The 26326-nt window shown below is 44.2% G+C and overlaps 2 protein-coding genes across 3 annotated transcripts in view; one reads left to right on the plus strand and one right to left on the minus strand.

Moving 5' to 3' along the window:
• The window catches only part of Atf7ip (activating transcription factor 7 interacting protein), a 91914-nt gene extending 91027 nt beyond the window's left edge, over positions 1 to 887 (plus strand). For both annotated transcript variants that reach the window (XM_034511557.2, XM_034511556.2), the window contains exon 15: positions 272 to 887. In XM_034511557.2, the coding sequence (XP_034367448.1) occupies positions 272 to 691 (420 nt within the window). In that variant the 3' untranslated portion in view covers positions 692 to 887. The remainder of the gene's footprint in view (positions 1 to 271) is intronic.
• Positions 888 to 6254: 5367 nt separating this feature from the next.
• Positions 6255 to 26326, minus strand: part of Plbd1 (phospholipase B domain containing 1) — a 58569-nt gene continuing 38497 nt past the window's right edge. The window contains exons 7-11 of the mRNA XM_034511816.1: positions 15110 to 15310; positions 14839 to 14979; positions 7979 to 8164; positions 6918 to 7024; positions 6255 to 6532 (exon numbers count right to left, since the gene is read on the minus strand). Coding sequence (XP_034367707.1) covers positions 6362 to 6532; positions 6918 to 7024; positions 7979 to 8164; positions 14839 to 14979; positions 15110 to 15310 — 806 coding nt within the window. The 3' untranslated portion in view covers positions 6255 to 6361. The remainder of the gene's footprint in view (positions 6533 to 6917; positions 7025 to 7978; positions 8165 to 14838; positions 14980 to 15109; positions 15311 to 26326) is intronic.

Raw genomic sequence — 26326 nt, forward strand, 5'->3', positions numbered from 1 at the left:
ACTCGGATCAACATCTCTTCCATGATACTCCACTAGGTAGGGAGGGATTTTGTTTTCCAAGGAGAATGTGGTATTTTTGGTCAGGAAATCTAGTTGAGAAAGTTTAGTATCGTTGTTTGGGGCAAAATTGGTTGTGGTTCACTGAATAGAACTTGCAAAATTTGTTGTGGTTCTGGAGTTGTTAGTGTAAACTGGTGTCTCTTGTTCACTAAGGTATCTTCTGAAGTTGTTCCGTAATTTCTAGAAACCAATCCATCTCTTCTTTCGTTAGGAGCCCCCACGCCCTCTGCATCCAGCGCCCTTACCAGAAGCCCCACAGCCGCAGCGTCTGCCCCCGGAAGCTGCCAGCACTTCTCTGCCTCAGAAACCACACTTGAAGTTAGCGCGCGTTCAGAGTCAGAATGGCATTGTCCTGTCGTGGAGCGTCCTGGAAGTGGACCGAAGCTGTGCTACTGTGGACAGCTACCATCTGTATGCCTACCACGAGGAGCCCAGTGCCACCGTGCCCTCACAGTGGAAAAAGATCGGGGAAGTCAAAGCCCTGCCCTTGCCGATGGCTTGTACTCTCACACAGTTTGTGTCTGGCAGCAAGTACTACTTCGCAGTGCGCGCCAAGGACATTTATGGCCGGTTTGGGCCTTTCTGTGACCCTCAGTCCACGGACGTGATCTCTTCCTCCCAGAACAGTTAGACCTTGGAGCCCTTTATCTTCCACTTTTGAAAGTTTCACATTTTGGGCTTGTTTTTAATCTTGTGCATGAAATTCAATGTAAAAATCTACCTTGTGCAAGATCTCCCGGACAGATGACTGTATACACTACATTTGTTTATAACCGGAAGTAAAATAAATTCAGCCCATAAAGCAAGTCTTCCCTGAACAATTCAAACTTCAGGGTTTTGAAATGTATATTTATTCCTTGCTTTGGTTTTGAGGCTGGGGGATACGTATGGGTGTTTGTGTGTTTTCTTTCTTTCTTTGAACTTTTAAATTTCTAGTTGTGTGCGTATCCAGCGTGATCTCCCGTTTTCCTCTCATATTTACCTCTCTTCCAGGAAGAAGTGTGTTGGTGAGAGCATCTGGGGTGCAGAGCTGGCGTGATTCTGCCTCGCAGGGAGGTTGGAAGATTAAAGGATCTAAATAAAACCCAAAGAAAGAAAGAAAGAAAGGAAAATATTTAGCTTAAAGTAGATAAATGTGAACAGAGGAAATACTCCCTCTGTGCTTGCTTTGTTTTCTTCTGAGTTGCTGATGAGGTGAACAATGGCTTACCCTCACCCCAAGTTCCTAATCTGGCTTCTCCTTTTGTGTTTGTGCCTTAACTATAGAAGTCCACAGACCGTGTGCCCGTTGGTGTCAAGTTCTCTTGCAGCTTCCATTGGCTCTTAGTTGCCACAAAAAAATCCCATCCCCTTTAAGTGTTGTAGAAGCAAGGTGTGGACGTGTGTGTCCTCATTCTCGGTGACATCACTGCATTCAGCTCCAAAGTTTTGTTTTAAGAACATATTTTTATTTTTGCCCATCATTTAACTCTGCATAAAATAGGCCATATTGTTTAAGAACAAATTTCTTAGCCTGTTTGAATATCCATGTTACACTGTTAGAGAATGTGAAGGAAGTTGTAATTCATCTCTGCACTCATGGGTAGTGTCCTTTCAAAGGCAGTGCATGGCAGAATCCATGGAAGACCAGAGGAGCTCACTCTCCTCTTGATTCTCATGAGGTCTTTGCTGCTTCCGTCTTAACTGTTTTGCTGGTGCCAGTTGGCGTCTGACTTCATCCGCTTTGGGTATAGCCTAAATGCTATCCTTTGGGTCATTCCACACTGCAGGTAGATCTGCTCACTTCACTATTTCTCATTCCTTCAAAGCATTAATAGACTCAGACTCGGCCTTGCACTTCCAAGGCTTGGCAACTGCAGGGAGTCAAGCAGGTACTTTCAAGACCTTAGGGGGAGGACGGACGAGCATTTAGGGCTGAGTGAGGCGTTGTGGAGTCTGAAGGCACTTTTGAGCTGTCTTTCCTTATGGTATTTTAAGTCCCATTTCTACCTTCACAAGCTGCATTGGCCATTCCTTTGTCCTGGCATTAAAAGCAGGAGCTCCGTTCCCTTATGTGTGTTTGCCTCTGTGATGGCTTACAGAAGGAATCGTTGAGTTATGACGGAATTGTCTTTGGTGACTTCACCGGGTGGTGTTCTGTCATCTTTGGTGTGAACTTTAGTTAATGAAGGAATTTAGTTAATGCAGTTGCCCAAGTGTAAATGCTCTAACCTTCACTCTGAGAAAAAGGAGACCACATGAGAATCACCTTCCACAAGTTAAATTTGGCTAGCAGTCATGTAGCTAGGACTGCTAAGATGCATAATCATGGGAGACTGTTGCCAGTGTTACAGTAATAGGATTTGGAAAGGAAGAAATTGTTTTCTAACTGTGAGCACCTCTCTGTAGTCAGTGTGTTTCTGTCACGTAGGTACACTGTTGGCTCAACATCATTCCTGTCTGTAGTAGAAAGCACATACTCAAAATGCTTTTCACTGGCTGGTCTGCTCACTAGCTAATGAAAGTTTATGTTTACTAGTTTTTTTTTTTTTTTTTTTTTTTTTTTTTTAAGTTTTTACAGTGTTCTATAATCACGTGAAGAAACCCCAGTGGAATTAATATTATTTTATTGCTTTGGCTTTTACTTGGGTGTTTTTTGTCAAAGGAAAAAAAAAAAATCCCAAATAATGGCTCTAGATGTAGGTTTAGTGCAGAAAGTAATTACTGAGAACTGTTTATTCCAGATTGGAAAGGAGGTATAGGCAGAGACTGTGATTGTTAAGAGGGAAATACACTTGCGGACAGTCTCCTCAGGTAATCTATCATGATGCTTTCTTTGGGCAGCAACCATGTTGGGTTTCCCGAATGTGCTCAACATAGGAGGCAAAATGTAGGTGCTGAGGGCTTTTTACCTGGCTGTCTGTGGGGGAGAGTAGAGGACTTTTTACTCCGGGTATCTCTTCTCAAAGTATTACAAATAAGCTCAAATGTCCCATTTTTGGGGATTCAAGTTTGCTACATTTTTAGCCTGACAATACTGGTAAGTATTGCCTTACTGGGAATCTGGAAACTTCTGAAATTTCTAGATGAAGCATCAGATGTTTATATAGTAACTAGTGGTAACAGCTGTGTTTGTTACTCTCTCCTTTGCACTTTGAGTACTTTTCACCCTGTTTTAAGTGTGAGTAAGCCTCTTTATGTTCTTGCTAATGGCATTCAAAGACAGCATGTTCTAACAGTTCACTCTACAAGGTGACTGTGTCCCTCTGTTTCTCCAGCCTCATCTCCAGGCTCGATTTTTTTTTTTTCTTTCTTTTAAATCTGCAGAGTGCTTTGTGTACTGTGTGATGCAGTGTGACTTTATGAAAGGAACAGAGCTTTCTTCCTCGGAAATACTTGTTGGGATAGCATTTGCCTCACAGAGGTGTTCTTCCCCTACCCCCCACCTATGCCAGATAAAGGTTACCTTTGCAAACAGGATGAGAAGCAAGCCTGGGATCCCAGGGTCATCTCTTCAGAGCTCTCTTCTAGTGTTGGACAGGTGTTCTGGTGGCTTGCTCTAGTTGCTTTTAAGTATCCTCAGAATTACCACTTAGTGTCAGTGTGATGTGGCAGGCTATCGCTTCCCATGAATGAATCTCTCAGTACCATATATGATTTAGAATGCGCTGTGTGGCTTCCTCTCTTGACATGCTGTGATTTCACCCCATAGGTACTACAAAGAAAGCTTCCAAGTGTCCTGACTCTTCCTCAGGCCATTTCAGTATCCTCAATATGGTAATTTTTTCCCACTTGCCTGTGATTGGGTGGCCTGTTTGATTCCCATGGAACTACACATGGCCTGGTGGTATAGACAATAACTGTGTAATCATGTGATTCTGTCTTCCTTAATTATTTTTTTGGCAAAGGACTTTAAAAAATATTTAAGGGACACAGGTTTGTTGGAGTAGGAGACTAATTCTTAAAACTCATCCCCTTGAGCCGAAAAGGAGGCGCCAAAGTCACTCTGCTCCCATCTTCGAATGACTTTATCATGTTTGAGCTTTTGTTTTGTGTTTTATATGTAGCAATAGCTGAGTACCTATCATTTAAATATTTAAATGTTTTCTCTTCTTTTTTCTTTTTGTAAATAAGGAAACTAAGCAATCAAACACTTTCTGGGGGATCCTAGCTTGAGGATTTTATCAACCATTTTAAATGTAAATGTAAAAATAAATCCCTGTAGGAAACTCGCATCCTAATTTCTGTTTGTTGCGGTTGGAAATGTAAATAATAAGATGCTGTAAGACCCTCTTAAGGTCTAATGCTAACTGGGCTGTAGCAGGTTGGTTGCCCTATTTTTATTAGGTTTTGAAGGTTTTAATTTTCTTTCTTTCCTAAATGTACAGTAGAATGGTGTCCGTTTAAGTGTTGACTGTAGTGGGGTTTGTCCAGCAAGCCTGAACTTTATACTTTGAAATAAATGACTGGGTTTTTAACATTCTGAGTACCCTGACTCATTCCGAGAGTTCTCAGTCCATGTGTTTCTTTAAAAATTTTCATTTCTGTCACGAAACCCCTTGCTCCCTGTCGAGTGTGTCTTATTTAACCTGTTTGGCAATTCCCTGGTACTCAATCAGTATGTTGTTCCCTGGTTTTGGAAGAGGAGGAGTTATGCAGAAGTGCTACCTGGTTAGATGGGGTTTTCAACTAGTGAGAGATGACTGCATGTCTAGCCTGTTGTCTGTTAACAAGCAGGAAGGATCACAAACTGCCTCTTGAGCTCCCTACCCCCAAGGGCTTTGTTGTTATCAGCAGGGGAAGGAGAAAGACCATGGGAAATGCAGGTGTCTTAATAGGCCAAGAAGTGGTCCTCGTCCTACCTCAAGCTCCACTGACTAGAACTGTGATTGATGTTTATGTGGCTCCTTAAAGCCAGCAGGTCCAGGAGAGAGGAGAGAGAGGTCCTGCTCCGGCCAGGTCTGGCCAGGTCTCTCCGGAGTTGAGCAGGATGGTGAGTATCTGTGCCCCCAAAAAAAACACAGCCAGCCGGGAGTCTTGTCAAAGCAGGAACTCAACTTTAATATAACAACCACGTGTTTATATAAACTTGGAGCACGGGGGGGGGGGGGGAGATGATGTAGGGGTCAGGGAAGGGTGACAGAGGGTATTGGGTGACTGACAGGGACAATTGCAAAGGTCTACATCAGCAACAGCCGAGCAGAGGCAGGGCCAAACGGATCTTGTTGAGTCACTTCAGTACAGAAATGACTGAGACAGGTCTCAAACTCGAGCCAGGCTCAGGTTTGTCCACAAGGCCCAAACCATGGCCGAAATGGAGACCAACATGTTTGTAGGCCTAAAAGAATAATGAGCTGTGACAGGGCTTCTGTTATCCTTTTGTGTATTTGTTTCACACATGTTTATTCTGCAGCTCTCTACTCTTCAGGAAACGTTTGCTGTTAAACAGAACTCTGTGGAAAATGGATGGGTGGAGGGCAGTGGACCATGCCAGGAAACTTGGTAAGGTTGAGTGGGTTCAGAGACCCAAGTACCCATCTCCCTGCTTTGTACCATATCCCTGGCTTGGAACACATGACCACACTCCCCACATAGGAACATGACCATAGATCAGAATGGAGTTCTCCATGCTAATGAGGTATCTGTATAGGCCCTGGGTTTTAGCCAATAAGCTTCCCTTCCCAGACATTTCTTCCTGAAAAAGGTATTTAATCTCTGGTCTACCTTTGAGGATGTGATATTTTCCACAATGAATAGTCAGTAAACAGTTTGGAATCAAGGACTGCTGTGGGAAGCAAGGAGAAAGCCTTCATTTACAGAGCCTTACTGCAGAGGCTCTTGCAGAAGGCCCCTTTAGCTCCAACTCCCCACTGCTAAGCTAAGGAGTTCCCCATTCATTCCCAGGGCCCTGGGCTCTCTCTCTTCCCAACTCCCCATGACTTCCAGCAACATCTGGATGTCTAGGAGTTTAGGAGCCCCCAGTCCTGGGCTCCTCGCAGGCCCGTGGGCCCCCTTCATTCCCAACTCTGGTTTTCAGTGGCAACTGGACACTCGGGAGGTCAGGGAGCTCCAGCCTCAGCCTATGTTGTTTCTCACTCAGGCTGAGCGTCCCACCCCACCCAAGGCTGCATTTCCCATCGTGAGTGGTGAATTGGCACTTCCCATTCCGCCTGCCTAAGCAGCATTCCCAGCAAGGCTGAATGTGGGACCACAGATGGAATTTAATATTTTTTATTAAGAGTACAGATGGGAAAATATAGCTGAGCGTGCCCTTGGTGTCTTATTTGCAGCTTTCTGTCATCTCCATTCCTCACTTTTTGTCCTATGACAAAATGGGTTTCATGGTAACAAAATCAAAGTCAAAGATTTGTGGCATCCCCTGATGGAGTGTTTCGTTGAACCGATTCCAGTTAAAAGGTGGGAGGCCGTTTTGTACCGTGGGACCACTAATGGCATAGGCTTCATACTGAGATGCAAGGAAGATGTCTGCCACCTGGAAAAAAAGGAGGAAAACATTTGAAAAGATCATTTAAAGTTTGACTATGTAATCTTCATTCACTTTCTCAAAGGCATAGTGTGGTTTATTTTACATGAATGACTTGTCTGCATGGGTGTATGTGCACCACATGGCTGCAGTACCAGTGGAAGCCTGAAGAGGGGGTTGGATATCCCAGAACTGGAGTTCAGATGGTTGTTAGCCAGCATGTGAGTGCTGAGAATCTACCAAAAATCTATAGAGCCAGGTGTAGTTATATACAAAGCTGCTTCCTGAATTTAATACGTGGTTGGAGATACTGGCCTCTATGCCACAAAAACATCTTGCCTCTGGCCTAACACCTTGTTAGGAGTAAATTGGAAAGTAGCAGAACGTTTGTTACCTTGGTGTCATAGCATCCTCCAGGGCTTGGACTGGCTCCATTCAGGTCTTCGCGACAGCAGATAGTACTGCAGGGATCACCCTTACTGTACTGGTCGTCCTTGTAATCTGGGAGACACAGCAGTGAGGAATGATAGGTGTGAGCTACTCTGAGATATACTTAGCCATAGTAAGATTTTGGATCTATTCATGCCAGATCGTTAAAGAGTGTATCCCACTGGCTCCCCAGCCCAACCTGCTTTCAGATACAGACATCACTCTAGGATTGCACTAGGAATTATAAATTCCCCGTCCCAGGGCCAGCCTGCCTTAAGAACAATACCCCAAAGAGGAGAAAAAGAGATAAGGTAAATGTGCATCACCATTTTCCAACAGATGAAATACAAACTAGATTTGGAAAGTCTTCACCAAAAGAAAGAATTTATGCATATTTTATATATAGCTGCCTTTGTACTTGGGAGGTGTGCTCGCAAGAGGCCAGGCAATGCTAAGGAAATGACCCTATGTGGATTATTTCTGTATTTTACATGTTTGGTTTTGTTCTTGTGTTTTCTTTTTTGGGTGCGGGATGAAAGGATCAGGTAAAAACAAAAATCCGTAGAGCCAGGTGTAGTTCTATACACTCATAATTCCAACACTCAGGAGGTAGAGACAGGAGGATCAAGAATTGAATTTTTGGGTCTGTATCTGTGCTAACAAGGGTGTGTGTACATAAGCATACCATGGTGTGCTTGCGGCTACCAGAAGAGAGATTGTGGAAGTCAAGTTCTGTCCTCTCACTGTGTGGGTCTAGAGGATCAGACTCAGGTCAGTAGGCTTACAGGTGCCTTCATCTGCTGAACTATCCTGCCAGCAATTTCTCTTGAGATTTCATAAAGGAGGCAGTTTCTATTCGTTGACCAATATGTGTACAGCATTAATATAGTATCCCTGAATATTGATTCAGATAATTTTGTATAATTCCCTCTAGTACAGAGATGATAAACTTACATAAATTCTTATTTCACAGGGGAGAAAAGGAGTTTTGCAGAATGACTCTTGAGAAATAAATGTGCTACGTACTGTTGTATCGCATGATATATTTCATGGAAGCCATCCCTGTCACGTTTCCTTGGTCACGCCTGAAGATTTTGGCACGTGGAGCTAAGTCATAAGAGTAGTCCAAACCCAGCTTGTGAACCAGCAGTGGGTAGCCACTCCAGTTGTAAATTGTTTTGTGGAAAGGAATATTATAGGAAGCCCAATATCCTGATTAGGAATGAAAGAGAAAGGTGGGGTTGAACAGAGGGAGATGGGAAGAAAAGAGGAACAAAAGAAAAAAGTTATTTAGTGCTGATATATTTGAAAATTACCACATGTGTAATTACAAAATGAAACAGCACAGGAAACGAAGCTGTGACTGAACCTGCAAGGCCACAGTGTCCCTGCTAAATGTCCAGAGGGAAGGGAAGAAGAGCATACAGAGCCTTTGGTTTTCACTTCAACTTGTTAATATAATCTTAGAACCCAGAGAGTGACATCCCTTTCTATGGACCAAAAAAGGAAGGATGGTGCAGTGTTCTGGGAGCCGCCTGAGGTCCATCTGCTGAGTAGGATGCTCTGCAGAGGCCCACAGAGGCTCATCACACTGATGCTGACATCAGGAAACCCGAGTTGTAGCTAGATTCATGGATGAATAATTAGGTTTTGGGCACTTAGCCCCATTTCCCCCTTTTGTGGGTAGAAGGGAAGGGGTGCCCATGATGTGTGGGCATGGTCTCTCATGTTCCACAGCAGGCTTTTTAACTCCTAGGACTGAAAACATTTCACAGGACCCATGACCGTTCAAAACTCTGTACCTCAAGCCACTAAGCACTAGACATGTGAAACCAATTCTAGGGTCATCTTGGATTACACCAGCCTAGGTTATTGCCTACTGAACCATCAGTTAAGGGAGTCTCTAGCCATTATGGGAATCAGTATGGAGATTTCTCAACAAACTGCTGTGATATGCTCCAGCTATATAGCTCCTGGGAATTCACATCTTAAATCAACATACCACATCGACACCTGAGCATCCGTGTTTATTGTAGTACTGTTTATAGTAGCTCACCAATTGAACCAGCCCACTGTCCAACAACAAACAAGAAAATGTGACATTTATACTTGGTAGAGTTTATTCGACCACAAAGAAAATTTCATCTGCAGGGAAGGATGCGTCGGAAGATGATCATATGAAGGGAAATGAGCCAGACTCAGACAGTATGTTTCTGTCTGTTTGCTCTCTATACATGATGTGAAAGTAGAATTGAGCCTGTTGATGAAGGGAGGGGCTGGCAGGAAAGGGTGGAAGGATGGGGCAAGGGAGGAGTATGTTGGATGGATGAGGTCAAAGAGCATGAGGGACTTGAATGGAAATGTCTTGATGAAGCCCAACACAGTGCATCTATTCCAATTTTAAGAATTTGGAGTTTCTCTACTTGAGGAAATTATTTCCTACCTCTGTGTTCTCTTGGTCCTTGTATGTCTTTGTCCCTTTTCACTATTGTGTAGGAATCTCCTAGTCTACTAGAGTAGGGACAGAGCAGGTTTTTAACCTTGCTGGGGCACAGAACCAGCATCAGGAAGAATGGAGATAAGGACAATACTGTAAAATTATCTGGGCAAACAGACTGGTTGCTAGGATATGCCTCGGTTACAAAATCTCAGAAGCAACACTGACTGGATTTAAAGCCATTTAAAACATTGGACAAATTGTTTCACTTCTCTGTGCCTTAATGTCTTCATTTCTATAATGTCAGCAAATGCTTTATCTTGGCATCTGTGGTGGTCTGCGTGTAAAAGGTTCCCCATAGGCTCAGATATTTGAACACTTGTTTTCCTATTGGTGGTGCTGTCTGGGAGGTTATAGGACTTTTAAGAGGTGTGGCTTTGCTAGAGGAAGTATATCAGTGGGTGTAGGCTTTGAGGGTTTCTATTCTGGCCCTACTTCCTGTTTGCTGTGACTGCATCCTGATTGTGACTAAAGATGTAATCTCTCAGCTTCCTGTTCCTGCAGCTGCCACACCTCCCCACCATGGTGGACTCTCTCTCTCTCTGGAACCGTGAGCCAAAATAAACTCTTGTAAAAATTACTTTTCATCATGGCCTTTATCACAGCAACAGAAAGGACTCCAGTACCACATAGATAAGCCATTCTTTCAGAGGATCACTGTAGACACTAAGTGTAAACAGCTGCAGGACTTTCAGGTGTGCCAGTCTTAGTAATAAATTAATTGTTGGTGATCAATACTATAAGAACAGATCACCCAAATAGCAATGTTTTGTACTTCACGGTTTCATAAAGCCTCATAATTTACAAAAGCATTTACAAGAGAAGCTTGCTTATTCCCAGATTAACCTGGTGATGTTTAAACATTACCATCTCCTCTTGTGGGAAGATACTATTTAGCAAGGTCAGTCGCCTGCCTTGGCACCACTTTTCCCATCCTAGAACTGCTTTTAAAAGCGTCCAGGACTCTTTTGTTTTGTTTTCAATTTAAAGTCACTTTATTTGAGCACACTTCCTGTTTCTTCTTGAGCCTTTTATCCTCACAGTGGAATGGTAATATGATACTATTCTGGAACTTTCCTGTGAAGATCAAACAATAGAACATAAGGAAAAGATCCAGAAGAGTATCACAGTGGTTTTCACCCCGAGGGTGGCATATCAGATTGATAGTATTCTGTCTAAACTCCACCTCCACAGTTACCTGGCAACAGCCAGCTAGGCCTGGCCCACTATAAAAGGGGCTGCTTGCCCCCTCCTCTCTCTCTCTCTTAATCTCTTGCTCTCTTGCCTCTAGCTTCTCTGTCCCCTCGCCCCTCCTCCCTTCCCTTCCCCCTCTCGCCACGTGGTCATGGCCGGCCTCTACTTCTCTTCTTCCTCTCTCTTCTCCTCTCTTCTTCCATCTTCTTTCCCCTACCTTTGCCCTATCTCCTGAATAACCCCACCCCACCCCCTTTGGAACTGTTTGGTCTGGAGTGGTCTGTTCTAAGCTGTGTGCGGAAGTTAAACACTGGTCTAACACAGATATCCTACATATCATATTTAAATTGCAATTCATAACAGTAGCAAAATTACAGTTATGAAGTAGCAATGAGAATAACTTTACTGTTGGGGGTTTCTACCACATGAGGAACTGTATTAAAGGGTCACAGCATGAGAAAGGTTGAGCACCGCTGCTCTAAGGGGACCTAGACATTTTCCTCTGCGGTGTAACTGGTAAGTCACCCAAGCTACTGTCCTTCGCCATAATTATACTTGGTGGGTCCCCCATGTGTAGAAAAAAATAAGCCATGAAGGCAGAAGAAACTGGCTGGGAAGGGAAGAGGGATTGGGATGAGGGTCGGTGGAAAGGGTAAGGGAGAAGATGTTAAAACTACACACATGTGAGACCCACTGCATCCACAGTATACACCAACGTACACACGTGAGACCCACTGCATCCACAGTATACACCAATGTACACACGTGTGAGACCCACTGCATCCACAGTATACACCAATGTACACACGTGTGAGAACCACTGCATCCGCAGTATACACCAACGTACACACGTGAGACCCACTGCATCCACAGTATACACCAATGTACACACATGTGAGAGCCACTGCATCTGCAGTATACACCAATGTACACACATGTGAGAGCCACTGCATCCACAGTATACACCAATGTACACACGTGAGACCCACTGCATCCACAGTATACACCAATGTACACGTGAGAGCCACTGCATCCACAGTATACACCAACGTACACACGTGAGACCCACTGCATCCACAGTATACACCAATGTACACACGTGTGAGACCCACTGCATCCACAGTATACACCAATGTACACACGTGTGAGAACCACTGCATCCGCAGTATACACCAATGTACACACGTGAGACCCACTGCATCCACAGTATACACCAATGTACACACGTGTGAGACCCACTGCATCCACAGTATACACCAATGTACACACATGTGAGAGCCACTGCATCTGCAGTATACACCAATGTACACACATGTGAGAGCCACTGCATCCACAGTATACACCAATGTACACACGTGAGACCCACTGCATCCACAGTATACACCAATGTACACACATGTGAGAGCCACTGCATCCACAGTATACACCAACGTACACACGTGAGACCCACTGCATCCGCAGTATACACCAATGTACACACGTGAGACCCACTGCATCCACAGTATACACCAATGTACACACGTGTGAGACCCACTGCATCCACAGTATACACCAATGTACACACATGTGAGAGCCACTGCATCTGCAGTATACACCAATGTACACACGTGAGAGCCACTGCATCCACAGTATACACCAATGTACACACGTGAGACCCACTGCATCCACAGTATACACCAATGTACACGTGAGAGCCACTGCATCCACAGTATACACCAATGTACACATGTGAGACCCACTGCATCCACAGTATACACCAACGTACACACGTGAGACCCACTGCATCCACAGTATACACCAATGTACACGTGAGAGCCACTGCATCCACAGTATACACCAATGTACACACATGTGAGAGCCACTGCATCCGCAGTATACACCAACGTACACACGTGAGACCCACTGCATCCACAGTATACACCAATGTACACACATGTGAGAGCCACTGCATCCACAGTATACACCAATGTACACATGTGAGACCCACTGCATCTGCAGTATACACCAATGTACACACCTGTGAGACCCATCGCATCCACAGTATACACCAATGGGAAGTCTTTTAGGAAGAGTCAGTGTAGGAAAGCAGCCAGTCTTAACATTTTGACTGGAACATTAAACAGGTCCTGATTTAAATCCCAGGCTTGCCCTTTACCCTCATTTCCTCCCTCCTCACCTCCGTGCCTCTGTTACATGCAACACGGTTTCCTTTCCTGCCTTTTGTGTTCAACCCGTTATCCCTTGCTAAAAACTGGTTTTCTAAAGGACAAAGACTAAACGGCCTAGCAGGATGTATAGGTTTATAAAGTGAACATTTCCCTCCCCCACCCCCACCCTATACCCCTTCCCCTTTCCCATCATGCCCTTTGCCCTTTCTCAATGGATTTCTCAGTGCACCCCGTGAACCGACAGAGCTCCACATGTTTGCATTTCCACCAAGGCTCAGTGGCCCAGTAAGCAATTTTCAGGCCTTTTCAGGTGTTAGTATAGCAATGAAGTGTGTATATGGTGTGACAATACGTTCTCATGGGAAACCCTTCATAATGAAGACATTTATCCCTATGTATCCTAATGTGTGTTGTGTTCTAGTTATGAAGTCCCCACCCCCAGACACTCATGGACTCAAAAGGTTTGCTCCCTAACTGGTGATACCATGGAGACGTCATGGGTCGTGGGTACCAGCTTTACTGATGAAGTACTCACAGATTTGTCTGTCCCTAAGTGGGTTATTAGGAGACTGGGTCTAGATAAAGGAAGTACGCCATTGGGGTGCCTGTGCTATGTGTGGTCTTCGGAAGTTGTACCTTGACCTGGGTTATCCCGGTGCTCTGCTTCCTTACCACCGTGATGAGGATAGTTTTCCTCTACCACATGTCCCAGACAGGATGCTCTTCCTCACCAATGGTCCAGAAAACACAGACTGAGAAAGTGACTCCCAGGAAATTCTACCCCTTTTAAGTTATCATCATTAGATTTGTCTCTGAGACAGAAAAAAAAATGACTAGTGTGGTAAGCAATGTCTTTAGGAGGGGACAAAGGCAGGAAGAAGACAGCTAACGCCCAGATTGGCAGATTTGGGAGCAGCTCTTTTTCCTACCAAATTAGTTCAGTCTGAGTCATCTTTTTCTACCAAAACATTTCTACCAAACATTAGTACCAAAACGACAACTTTTGGCATTAGAGTTCTGGGATTTTAATAGTAGGTGATTGGTGGGTCTGCATCAGGATTGCCCAAATTTACATTTGAAGAGAGTAAGGTTTGGGGAGTTTGAGTCATTTATCTGTGACTTTGAGAAGCCAAGATTCAATCCCTGGGCCTCACTTGTCTGGGATATACCCTTGGTGGCCACAGCCAGCAGTCTGAGTCCTCACACCATGGAGCCCTCTTCAGGTTCTACCAGGCCTGGTACATCAGACCTTATTCCAGCTCTTCCTATTCTGGGCTCATGTCCTTTGCTATATGATGCTCCAGAGTTTCTAGAGAGAAGCAATTTGGCATTTTTGCTTTCCCAGCCTAAGTCAGAGTAACACCCCACAGATGAACTCAGTGGAACTTACAATTTAACCTTCACAATTCCAGAAAGAATGCAATGTTAGAGCTAGCAGAGGTTCAAAGGTCATGAGGCTTGACGACATCCTAATCTCCCACGAGAGACTGAAGTGTCCTCTCACATGTTTGTTGAGAATGGTGGTTCTTTACCAGGACACCTATGAATGACAGCCCCACCATCCACTCGCACACAGCACATTCCCCATCAGATGCACAAGTTTTAACTTTCAACCTGATATGACCTAGAATCAACTGGGCAGAGAATCTCGAAGAGGGATTGTTTAGATCAGATTGGCCCTTGTGCATGTCTGGAGGACAATTGTCTTAACTGATCTGAGAGGACACCTGTAAGTGTTGTCACGGTAGCACGCCGTGGATCTGGGCCCCGGACTATTAGCAAAGCAGAGAAAGCTGAGCATGTGCTCGCCCTTTCTCTCGGCTCTAGATTACAGACGTGATATAATCAGCTGCTGCAAGTTCCTGCCTTGGCTCGACCACCACCGTGGTGAACTGTAACATGGCATTGTGAGTTTTCTATCGCTACGATGATGTTGTTTTTTTTTTCTCAAGATATCACAACAACAGAAATGAAAGCGGCGCACATGTTTTGGCACACAGTCCTGACAGAGTAGGAGGAAAAGGTACCTTTTCTTAGGACATTGGTTTGATCCGAATATTCTACATATGTAGGGATTTGCTCCACGACGTAGAGAGTGCCTTTGTCAAGGCTCTTCATGATGGTCACTTTCTTCAGGTCCAGGACCATGTACTGGTTGTTGTAGGTACCTGAAATGTTGGGAGACACAAGGGCGACATGGATATGCCTCAGCTGGTTTAACTGGCTACTAACTTCAACTGCTTAACAACTGTAAGGCTAAACATAGACACATGCCTTAGGATGCACAGAAACACTTACCAGAGTTGTACCTTGAAAATATCTGTGCCCATTCCTTACCACCCTCTGCCATCATGTTGGCCACACGGACTCTTTGCCAGGCCAGGAGAGTCTCGGGTACCACCAGCTTTAACAGGGTTTTGTTATACACACTGTTGGTGGTCTGCAGCAGTACCAGCCCACTGCTAAGAATGTAAAAGTCATCCAGAGATTCCAAGAACCCTAGAAGAAGACAAATACACAGGTCATCGCATGTCCGCATGCTCCATACAGCTACCATCAGCACAGGGCTTCATAGAAGCAGTGGGTCCGGCAAAGTAGCAGCTATGGTTTTCTCCTCTCTGTAGCAGGCACTCCCAGCTTTGGCCCAGCTACTCGGTAGTTACCGAGCTGCTATGTACACAAGGTGCCAGTAGAGCCCTTAGCCTTCTAGATTGTCAGAGAAGCCTGGATTTCTGAGGGGTGTGTGTGTGTGTGTGTGTATGTGTGTGTGTGTGCATATGGATGCAAGGGACAGGTGGTGTGTGAGTATTTATAAACAACAGACAGAACTAGATCCCTACATGGTAGGACTTTGCAGAACTTGTAATTCAAGAAGATTGGAGTAGGAACCATTGCTAGGCAGTTAAGAATAGAGATATCGCCGGGCAGTGGTGGCACACGCCTTTAATCCCAGCACTTGGGAGGCAGAAGCAGGTAGATTTCTGAGTTCGAGGCCAGCCTGATCTACAGAGTGAGTTCCAGGACAGCCAAGGCTATACAGAGAAACCCTGTCTCGAAAAACAAAAACAAAAAAACAAAACAAAACAAACAAAAAAAAAGGATATAGATATCTTCCTTCTTCTAATGTGTTCTATACAAATTATATTGAAGTCTGTATGATTTTTAGTCATGGATGAATCTACATGTATAAGTCTGATCTTGGCTTTGAAAGTAGACTTTGACACCCTGGTTCACCGAGCTTTCTAGATGTTGGAGACAGTGCAGGCTTGTGTTGCGTCTGTGCTGGGTGAGTGTGCACTGGTAGCTCAGACCCAGCTGGAGCCGTGGGAGGACAGAGCATTGTCAGCCATTGAGAGAGGTCCACAACTGAGAGCATTAAAGGAGTGTCTGAGAGCCTGGAGCTAGGCAAGGCACAGGAGAGAAGCACAAGAGAGAAGCCAGACGGAGTGCGCTTGCCCCGTCCACCGTGTGTGCACACAGAGCAAGGTACCAGCTGTAAGAAACGGGCTTTCACAGACCGGGAGTCTGCTGTCACCCTTACCTTGGACTTCCCAGTGTCTAGAACTGCAGGCAACAGTTCTATTTGAAGGTGACCGCGTCTAAACCCCATCATGACAGAGCAGACCGACAGAGTCTACCTTTTTCATAACATCCCCGTCCTTTTTAGCATATCTGAGCATTATTATCCATATTTTTATCACCTAAACTGTTAATCGCTTAACATTCTGTCTTTGTTATTTATAGTCAGCGTATCATTGTCGTGCGTATGTCACGTGTGCGGATGCTTGTGCGGTACAACGGGACGGCGAAGAACAACTTTGTGCGTCTGCTTCTTGTCCTGATCTTTGTCTGTCTGTTTGTTTTTGTCAACTTGACACAAGTTTGACGTATCTGGGAAGATGGAACCTTATTTGAGAACATGCCTCCCTCCGTCAGATGGCCTGTAGACAAATCTGTGGGGGTCTCCTTGATTATTATTAATTTTTTGTTTTTGTTTTTCGAGACAGGGTTTCTCTGTGTAGCCCTGGCTGACCTGGAACTCAGAAATCTGCCTGCTTCTGCCTCCCGAGTGCTGGGATTAAAGGCGTACACCACCACTGCCTGGTTATCTTTTTGATTATTGACTGATATGAGAGAGCCCAGAAAACCACATCTGACGCCATCTCTGGCCTGGTGGCCCTGGTGTGTATAACACAGCTGGCAAGCCGAACCCCTCTCCTGCCTCTGCTTCAATTCCTCCCTCCACGTTTTTAACTCAAGTTCCTGCCCTGATGTCCTCAGTGCCGGACAATAGGCTACAAGCTGAAAGAAATCCTTTCTTCTCCAAGTCGCTTTTGGTCCTGGTGTTCATCCCAACAGCAGAAATTCTAACAGTTCTTTCTTTTTACCTTTCCATGGGTCCTAGGGTCTGACCTTAGACCATTAGGATTTCAAAGCAAGCACTTTTACCCACTGAGTGGTCTTGTTGGTATTATAAACTAAGTATTATAGTTTTAGGGAATTTAATTTATTTTTTAAAAAATTTTTTTATGTGTATCAACGGTTTGCCTGTATGTATATATGTATGTATGTACACCATAAAACACATATGTGCAGTGCCTAAGGAGGCCAGAAGAGGGCATCAGAACCCCTGAAACTTGGAATTATGATTGTGAGCTGCTGTGTGGGTTCTGGGAAACAAAACCAGGTCCCCTACAAGAGCAGCAGGTGCTCTTAACCACTGAGCCATCTCTGGGGGCTCCCTTGTTTTGGTTTGTTAACTAAAAGGTAAAACTGTGCATATCTATAGGGTACATATGATATTTAAATAAATAAATACACATTATAAATGGCTAACTCAAACTCTTTTTTTTTTTTTTTTTTTTTTTTCCGAGACAGGGTTTCTCTGTGTAGCCCTGACTGTCCTGGAACTCACTCTGTAGACCAGGCTGGCCTTGAACTCAGAAATCCGCCTGCCTCTGCCTCCCAAGTGCTGGGATTAAAGGCGTGCGCCTCCACCGCCCGGCTCAAACTCTTTAATATATATACTACTAAATATTTTTTTATTTATACCAACTTCCTTTTCACATCTAAAACATTAACCTTTTTGTATACGTTAATGTCTAAAGAAACAGGAATTTTATTTTTTCACTTCCAGAAAATAAAAATAAATGCCTTTCCTTTTGTGTACAAAGAATACTCATGAAACACTTGAATTCCCGCCCACAATGATGTGTATCATTGTGCGACTTCCAGGAGCCTGGAATGGGACAGAGAGGGTTGGAGTCCAGGAGAGGGGTTACATCAGGCCAAAGTCTCAGAAGCATGGCCATATGTGGTGGTCTTGGTCTGCAGTCCCAGTGCCTCCGAGATGAGAGAAACAGATCAGGATTTGAGGGTCATCCTCAGCTACGTGGCAAGGTCAAGGCCAACGTGGGACACATGAAACTCTTAGATGCCTCAACAAATGAAAACAAGAAGCAAGACGACTGAATTTCAGTTACGTGCACGGCTCACTCCAAACTGGCAATTGCCACTTTGCCTCTGACAGCCTGAGACTGCATGACATCACTCGGCTCTCACAACCTGTTTAATTTCCAGAGTTTCAGAGTAAGAAGAGTGTCCAGCTGACTTAATGAGATACTCCAAAGCTCACACATGAGGATTCGGAGCAAAAGTGAGTTTCCTACTCCAGCGTGCAGGCTTGATGGCACCTTTGAATGTTTTAGTGAGTACTCTCTCTGGGAAGCCACAGGCTGGATATGGGACAGATGGTGGGACAGTTTTCAGGGACAGCTCATTCATTTCTAAGTTCCTTTTGCAGTGCTCAAACTACCAGCCATGGCCAAGCCCTATAAGAAGGAAGATCCTGGCCAGCAGAATGCAGGTTTGCGAATTCCCTCCTTGCTGTAGTACCCTCTCTGGACACAAGAGGGCAGGCGTTCTTTTGTGAATGAATGCCTGAGGGGTGTACTCTCATTGTAGAGTAAGGGTTAAGAGACCAGAGGATAGAAAAACACAGCCTGCCTAGAGTTCTTGAACAGCAAAAAACTAAAGATGAATTGGTTTGCAAAAGCTACTTGGGGAGGGTGACTCTATATTGTCAAGCTTGAAGACACCAAGCAAAAGACTAAAGGAGGATACAACGTTGCAATGCTTGGCCCCAAAGAGAAACATTGTTCCTGTTAATCCTAACCTCAGATCATTATCAGCAAGGAGAAAAGGGAGAAACACCAGTGTTGTATAAACACGCACCCTCAGATAACATCCCATGGTAACTTTGTTGATGAGGTTAAGAAATAGTGAGCATTTTCCGTAAATAGGGCCCACCTTAAGGGCCAGTGAGGTAAGCAGGGAAAGGTACTTGCCACCAATTCTGAGTTCTAACCCTGGAACCCACCCGATGGAAACAGAGACCCCACTCCTGAGAGTTGTCTTCTGACCTCCACATGTATGTTATGGCATACACACACACACACACACACACACACACACACACACACACACACACTATGGCACACATACGTTGCCACACTGGATTTCACTTAAAAACAGGAACCAAAATGTTGAGACTGGAAGCAGTCTGTGATCAATATTGCATTTCTAGGTTGGCTAACCTTTACTGCCTGGAGAAGGAGCCCGAGCTATCTCTAGGATGGAACACCCTGGAAGTGGGGTCCAGGGTCTCTACAACACTGTGATCTAAAAATACTAACTGGAAAATCTGAGCTGGATGAGGAAATGCTTGTAATCCCAAGTACTTGAGAGGCTGAGGCAGGGGGTCCGCACAAGTTTTGGGGGCTAGCTAACTAAAAAGAGTTCCTAGGCTACGGGATGAGATCCTGTCTCAAAAAAGAAAACAAATAAAAAGCAGAAAAATCAAATTCATAACTTTCTTACAATAATTTTCTATTTTGACAAATGCTAATCTTTTACATTGACAATTTATAAATTGAACATATTGTACTTATATTTGATAGGGAAAGACAGAGTCACAGAGTGCATGCCTGTCAGTTTCTGGCAGCTTCAGAGGAATTGGGAATGGATCCTTGTAGACAGGGACTGCCTGCTGTGTACTTCAGCCCCACACGCAGCTCAGCTCAGGGTGGCAAACCAGGTAGGCTGCGGTCACTCTCTGTCTGCACTCCCTGCCGTGTGACTTCACCCTCTCCCATTAAATTGTATTACTGACTTCTCCCTTCAAACCGGGCTGAATTCAGGATTTGTTCAAAGCAGAGAACTCAGAGAGTTTTCACCACTCACTTCTGCTTAGTCCTGGGGTCTTGAACTACCTGGAGAAGGAGCTAGCATGTTCTCTAAGATGGAATACCCTGTAAGTGGCGACCAGGTCCTGTCAGTTGATCCAGAACATTCAACATCAGAGATCTGAAGAGCTGGCTATGAAGCCCACAGCCAACCTAAGAGGACTCTCAGAGATGCGTAGAGAGACCCACCTTGCCAACCGAGAAATGCAATATTGATCCCAGACTGCTTCTAGTATCAATGTTTTGGTTCCTTGTTTTTAATGTAGCCATAGGAAACAGATGTGGTGACCATAATTCAGTGACACAATACATTGCCATGAGTCGGCTTGCTTTGGTTTGATTTTTTTGTTAGGTTGTCTTGGCTTGGGGCATGTGTGTATGTTTGTGTGTGTGTGTGTCTGTGTGTGTGTGTGTGTTTTGAGATGAGTCTTCCTATGTAGCCCTGGCTAGTTTGGAACTTGCTATGAATACCAGGCTAGCCTCAAATTTTCAAATTTACATCTGCTCCTGCCTCCCTACTGTAGGACTGAAGATGTCCAATACCACACCCAGATTTTTAAAAAAATATTAAATTACATTTGTTTAACTAAGTGTGTGTGTGTGTGTGTGTGTGTGTGTGTGTGTGTGTGTGTGTGGAGGGCTAATATCCAAAATATATAAAGAACTCAGAAGTTAGACACCAACAAACCAAATATCCCAATTTAAAAATGGGGTATAGAGCCAAACAGAGAATTCTCATCAGAGGAATCTTGAATGGCCGAGAAGCACTTAAAGAAATCTTTAACATTCTTAGTCATCAGGGAAATGCAAATCAAAACAACCCTGAGATTCCATTTCACACCAATCAAAATGGCTAAGATCAGAAACTCAGGGGACAGCAGATGCTGGTGAGGATGTGGGGCAGAGGGAACTCTCCTCCATTGCTGGTGGGAGCACAAACTTATGCAACCACTCTAGAAACCAATCCAGCAATTTCTCAGAAAATTGGAAATAGTCTACCTGAAGACCCAGCTATACCACTCCTGGGCATATACCCAGAAGATGCTCCTCCATCCCACAAGGACAGGTGCTCCACTATGTTCAAAGCAGCTTTATACATAATAGCCAGAATAGATGAATGGATAAGAAAATGTGGTCCATCTACACAACGGAATAATATTCAGCTATTAAAAACAAGGACATCAGCCGGGCCCTAGTGGCACACGTCTTTAATCCCAGCACTTGGGAGGCAGAGGCAGGTGGATTTCTGAGTTCGAGGCCAGCCTAGTTTACAGAGTGAGTTCCAGGATAGCCAGGGCTACACAGAGAAACCCTGTCTCGAAAAACAAACAAACAAACAAACAAACAACAACAACAAAAATAAACCTAAAATCAAGGACATCATTTGCAGGCAAATGGATGGAACTAGAAAATGTCGTCCTGAGTGAGGTGACCCAGACCCACAAGGACATGCGTGGTGTGTACTCACGAGTGGATATTAGCCAGAAAGTACAGGATGTCCTGACACATCCCACAGACCCAAAGAAGCTAAGCAAGAGGAAGGCCCAAGTAAGGATGCTTGAATCTCACTTAGAAGAGGAAATGAAATGATCAGGGGGGGAAGATGGAGGGAGGAAACTGGGTGAGACAAAGAATGGGAGGGGAGTGGGGGTGGGGTTCAGGATCAGATGTAGGGAGAGGCAGGAGAGAGTCCCAGGGGGCCAGGGGAATGAATGTGGCTGGCAGGTTGAGGGTATCTTTAGAGCATGCAGAGACCTGGGATGGGGGAGACTCCCTGGAGCTTATGGGGGCGACTTTAGCTGAGACTCATAGAACCTTGGAACTCACGGAACCTTAAGTGGCCACCTCCAGTAGCTAGGCAGGACCTCCAGCATAGAGATGGGGACAGCAACCCACCCTCAAAACTTTCTACCCCAAATTTGTCCTGTCAACAAGAAATTCAGGGACAGAAATGGAACAGAGACTGAGAGAAGGACCAACCAATAACCAGCCCAACTTGAGACCCATCCCATGGGCAAGCACCAATCTCTGACACTATTAATGATACTCTGTTGTGCTTGCAGACAAAAGCCTAGCATAACTGTCCTCTGAGAGGCTCCACCCTGGAACAGATGCAGAGACCACAGAAACTGTTAAGTTAATTGAAAACGAAATAGCCAATAGTGTTTATGCATCTATGGCACTTGGGGCTCCTCACTCTGGAAGAGTGATAGCCATTCTTTAATCTACACACACACACACACACACACACACACACACACACACACACACGATAAACTACTTGAAACTAGTGAACAGCAAGTCAGGAATCATCTCAGACAAGCTTGGAACACGGCTCTTTTCTAGCTGCACAGACCTGACAAGGGGGATGGGAACAGATGTACAGTCATGCAAAAGAAACCACTTTACACACACCATGAAGAGACTGCAACAGAAACAAGCAAAGCGAGTCCTGGGAGCTGCGTACACAGGGAGGAGTTGAGGGATCATTGAGCGGCCAGTTCATCCAGAAGAGAATGGCAAATATGACAGGCGGGATTGTTGGACCCGAAAGGGAAGATGCTCTGAGCCAGGTGGTGGAAGATGACTAAGACAGGTGTGTTCCTCAGAAGACATCGAGTCCTGGGACGGTGCCAAAGGAGATAAAACACACCCAAAAGGGAGTCTAAGAAAACCAGAATCAAGCACTACAAAATCTGCCTGCAATTCTTCAAAACGAGTGTCCTGCTTCCATTCTTCCTTCATCCCTTCCCTAGAGTCAAGCTGGGAACTTGGCCCCGTGCTTACCTGTGAATAATTTGTATAGATTTTACAGTCTCCAAGATCAAAGAGGTAACATGAAATTATTAAAAGTAATTACGGTTCATTAAAATAGTCACAGCATACATTTATTAAAGGGACAACTTTAAAACCTAGGCAAGTAACCACACTGTGGACGTCGGAGACTGACTAAATTCTACCGGGGCTTGGGGCATTGGATTTCATGTTTATGTGTGTCTATTGCAAAGCTTGTGCTTTGGGGACCACAGAGGCAGCTGGTGACTCCAAGCATGGGCTCTGGTACCACATGTGAACATCACCCAGGAGCTATTCTAAATACCCCTGCCTGGGAATAAGAAAGAAACCTTCTTTGGCCAGCCAGAGGCTCAGTGGGTGAACATGCCATTACACAAGCCTACCGGGCCATGATCCCTGGAATCCATGAAAAGGCAGAGAGAACTGACCATACCACATCGACCTCTGACCCGACACACTCACGGTGGCACGTAAGAAAGATGTATTCCTAGGGGTAACACTGTATGTGGACTCCAGCAAATCCCCTGAGAAACTTGAGGGGAAATTACATTTCTGTGGTTTGTACTCGTGTGTATCTGGGTGGAGACAGGATACACAGACCCAGTGTCACCAAGAACACACACATGTGGTAAGACACACTCAGGGTGTTGCAGAAAGCCTCCATTACAGGTTATTAAGCATGGAACCCCAGGATCATCATTACTGGGTTTAATTAAAGACACTTTGAATGGGTTCCAGCTTTTGACCGAAAGCAAATGTTCCTCACAACCCCAGGCTGGGTTCATGGTTTCCTCCCTTGTAGCTATTTCTGTTCAATGCAAACTGAGGCATTTCAGGAAAGAGCATAGTCAGACATACTGTACTTGAACCCAGGACTCAATGTGGTTGTATGACTTTGATCTATCTGTGTAGCCCATTTAACTTCTCCCGACCTATTTCTGTCTGTACAAAAAATCAAAAAAAGAAAAAAAGAAAAAAAAAAAAAAAAATAAATACCATTGGTTATTTTTCTTTGTTTGGTAGAAATAAAATGACCTACTCTGTGTAAGACAAATATTTATCAACATGTCACAGAGCCAGGCACATAGTAGGGAATTGGGAAAAAAAAAAAGATTTTCTTTCTCTTTTTTACTCTATAACAGAAGAGCACAAAAAAAGCTTTATAGCAATTAATTTAAGCCTTGAATGTGGCCTAATTCTCATAGTGCTTGGCAGGTCCCATCTATGCCTCCCATCCCTCCCTCAGGGCCCTCACTGCACGTTATCCCTTAGGCTGCGGTCCCTAAAACTAAACGTTGAGTCCTGAGACTTCCTGTCCTAGGTCTTGCCTGTGTATGGAGACAGGGTCAAAAGAGAAGTAACTAAGGTGAACCGAGGTCCCATGAGTGAGACTTAATTCAGTTACCAGGCTGCCTTTCAGAGCAGTAAGGAGGCCAGGTGACGGAGCAGCTGTAACGCCAGCACTTAGGAGCGAGAGCAGCCCTGACAGAGTCTCCAAATGACAGAAGGGGGGGGGTGGGATGGAATAATATTTGAAGCTGTAAGTGCTGAAAATCTTGAGAGAGGATGAAAAAGTATTATTTTACAAATCCTATCATCTCAACAAGCTCCATGGGAATAAACACAAAGAAAACAAAACCGGCAGTCATATAGACAAATATAAAATAATGGCGATTTACTTCAGCCTTAATATATATAATCCTAATTTCATTAGAAAATGTTTGAGTAAAAAATTATATACATTATGTGCACACACGCACACACACACTGCACATACACACACACACACACACACACTGCACATACACACACACACACACACACACACACACACACACACACACACACAGAGAATGATTACTGTCACAGGTTTCTATTATTTATTCATTTGAGACAGGGCCTCTTTACCCCACGCTAAAATCCAACTTACTACATAGCTGAGGATGGTCTTGAACTTCTGATCCTTCTCCCTCTGAGGACTAGTGTTATCAGCAAAAGCCACCATACCCAGTTTATGTGGTGCAGGAGATTGAACGAACCTAGGACTGAACTATATCCCCAGCCCTACCCATGTTTTTTATACATATAATTAAATATTAACCTGAAGTGAAGTGTGAGTTAAGGAAATATGCTACAGTCCCTAAGCAAGCCCCAATAATGTCAATGCCATGCAAAGAAACCAACTTAGGTATTAACTACAGAAGTTTCTAGATTCACTTGTTTTATGTGTCTGAGTGCTTGCCAGCGTGTGTACATGTGCACCAAGCCCATGCCTGGTTTCTGTGCAGGTCAGCAGAGGATATTAGATCTGAGGCTGGAGCTGTGAGCTGCCACATGGGTGCTGGCAACCAAGCCTCTCCCCTTTGCAAGAGCAGCCAGTGTTCTCAACCTCTGAGCATCTCTCCAGCTCCAAAGAGGGAAAAAAAAAAAAAAAAAAAAAAAAAGAACATTGTGTTAAAATGCTTATAACGAGGAAAAGAGAAACAAGAGAGATGAAATAAAGAAACTAAGTATTAAGATGGCTGGCTTCAGTCCAAATAAATCTATGGGCCAAACAGGACTATGAAAGCACATTGTTGCTAGTTTATAGTCTCATGTGCTCTTGACAGAGCAAAATCAGTGATCTTTGTAAAGTAAGTAGAAGGGAAAAAAAGATAAAATGGAAACAATAAAGAAGAAAATTGGCAAAGAATAGGAAACAAATTAATAGAACTCAGGTTTGGCTCTTGGGGAAAAGAAAACCAACAAAAAACCCTTATGCATGAGATCAATACAAACTAGTGTGATAATGAGAAGGACCAGGAACACGATGGATGACAAAATGTCAGGGACACATTTCACTTTCTATCAAAAAACCTTAGAATGGAAGGGAAAAAAAATCCTGAAACAACACAAATTCAAGAATTAAACCAGTAGAGCTTCTATCAATGAAAGAAACTAAATTCCTGAGAATGTTCCAGAAACATTCCATGCCTTAGTGACTTCACTGGTGAATCCTACTGAACACTTAAGGGAGGAAATCACACCAGCCCTCAGAAGGGTCTTTACAACATTTAAGAGGAAGGACAATTTTATGCTCGGACATACTTACGTAGCTGCTAACGCTATTATCTCAAAAGGAAAACATAGCAGTATCTCTGTCTCTCGGATATAGAAAACAAAAGCCCTTAACAACACATTGGTAATTTGGAATAAAAAAAATAAATAAATTGAGTTGTTGGGACAATACTCTTGTGCATTGTGTGAAGATTGTCTTTGTGTCATTCAAATGCTCTCTGTCTTTGGTATTGTTCATATGGCTGCATCACATTTTGTCAACACTCCCCTCTCACTTTCTGATTAGTTTATTAAAAATCAGATGGCCTATAGCAATGGAGGAGAGAATGAGAGGGGCATCTGGCAGAGATGGGAGCTCTGTGAGAGGGCCAGGTGTGGAGGAAGAAGCAGGTTGGGACTAGAGACTTAGAGGTAACAA

This window comes from Arvicanthis niloticus, chromosome 9, assembly GCF_011762505.2.
Source record: "Arvicanthis niloticus isolate mArvNil1 chromosome 9, mArvNil1.pat.X, whole genome shotgun sequence".
Taxonomy (NCBI): Eukaryota; Metazoa; Chordata; class Mammalia; order Rodentia; family Muridae; genus Arvicanthis; species Arvicanthis niloticus.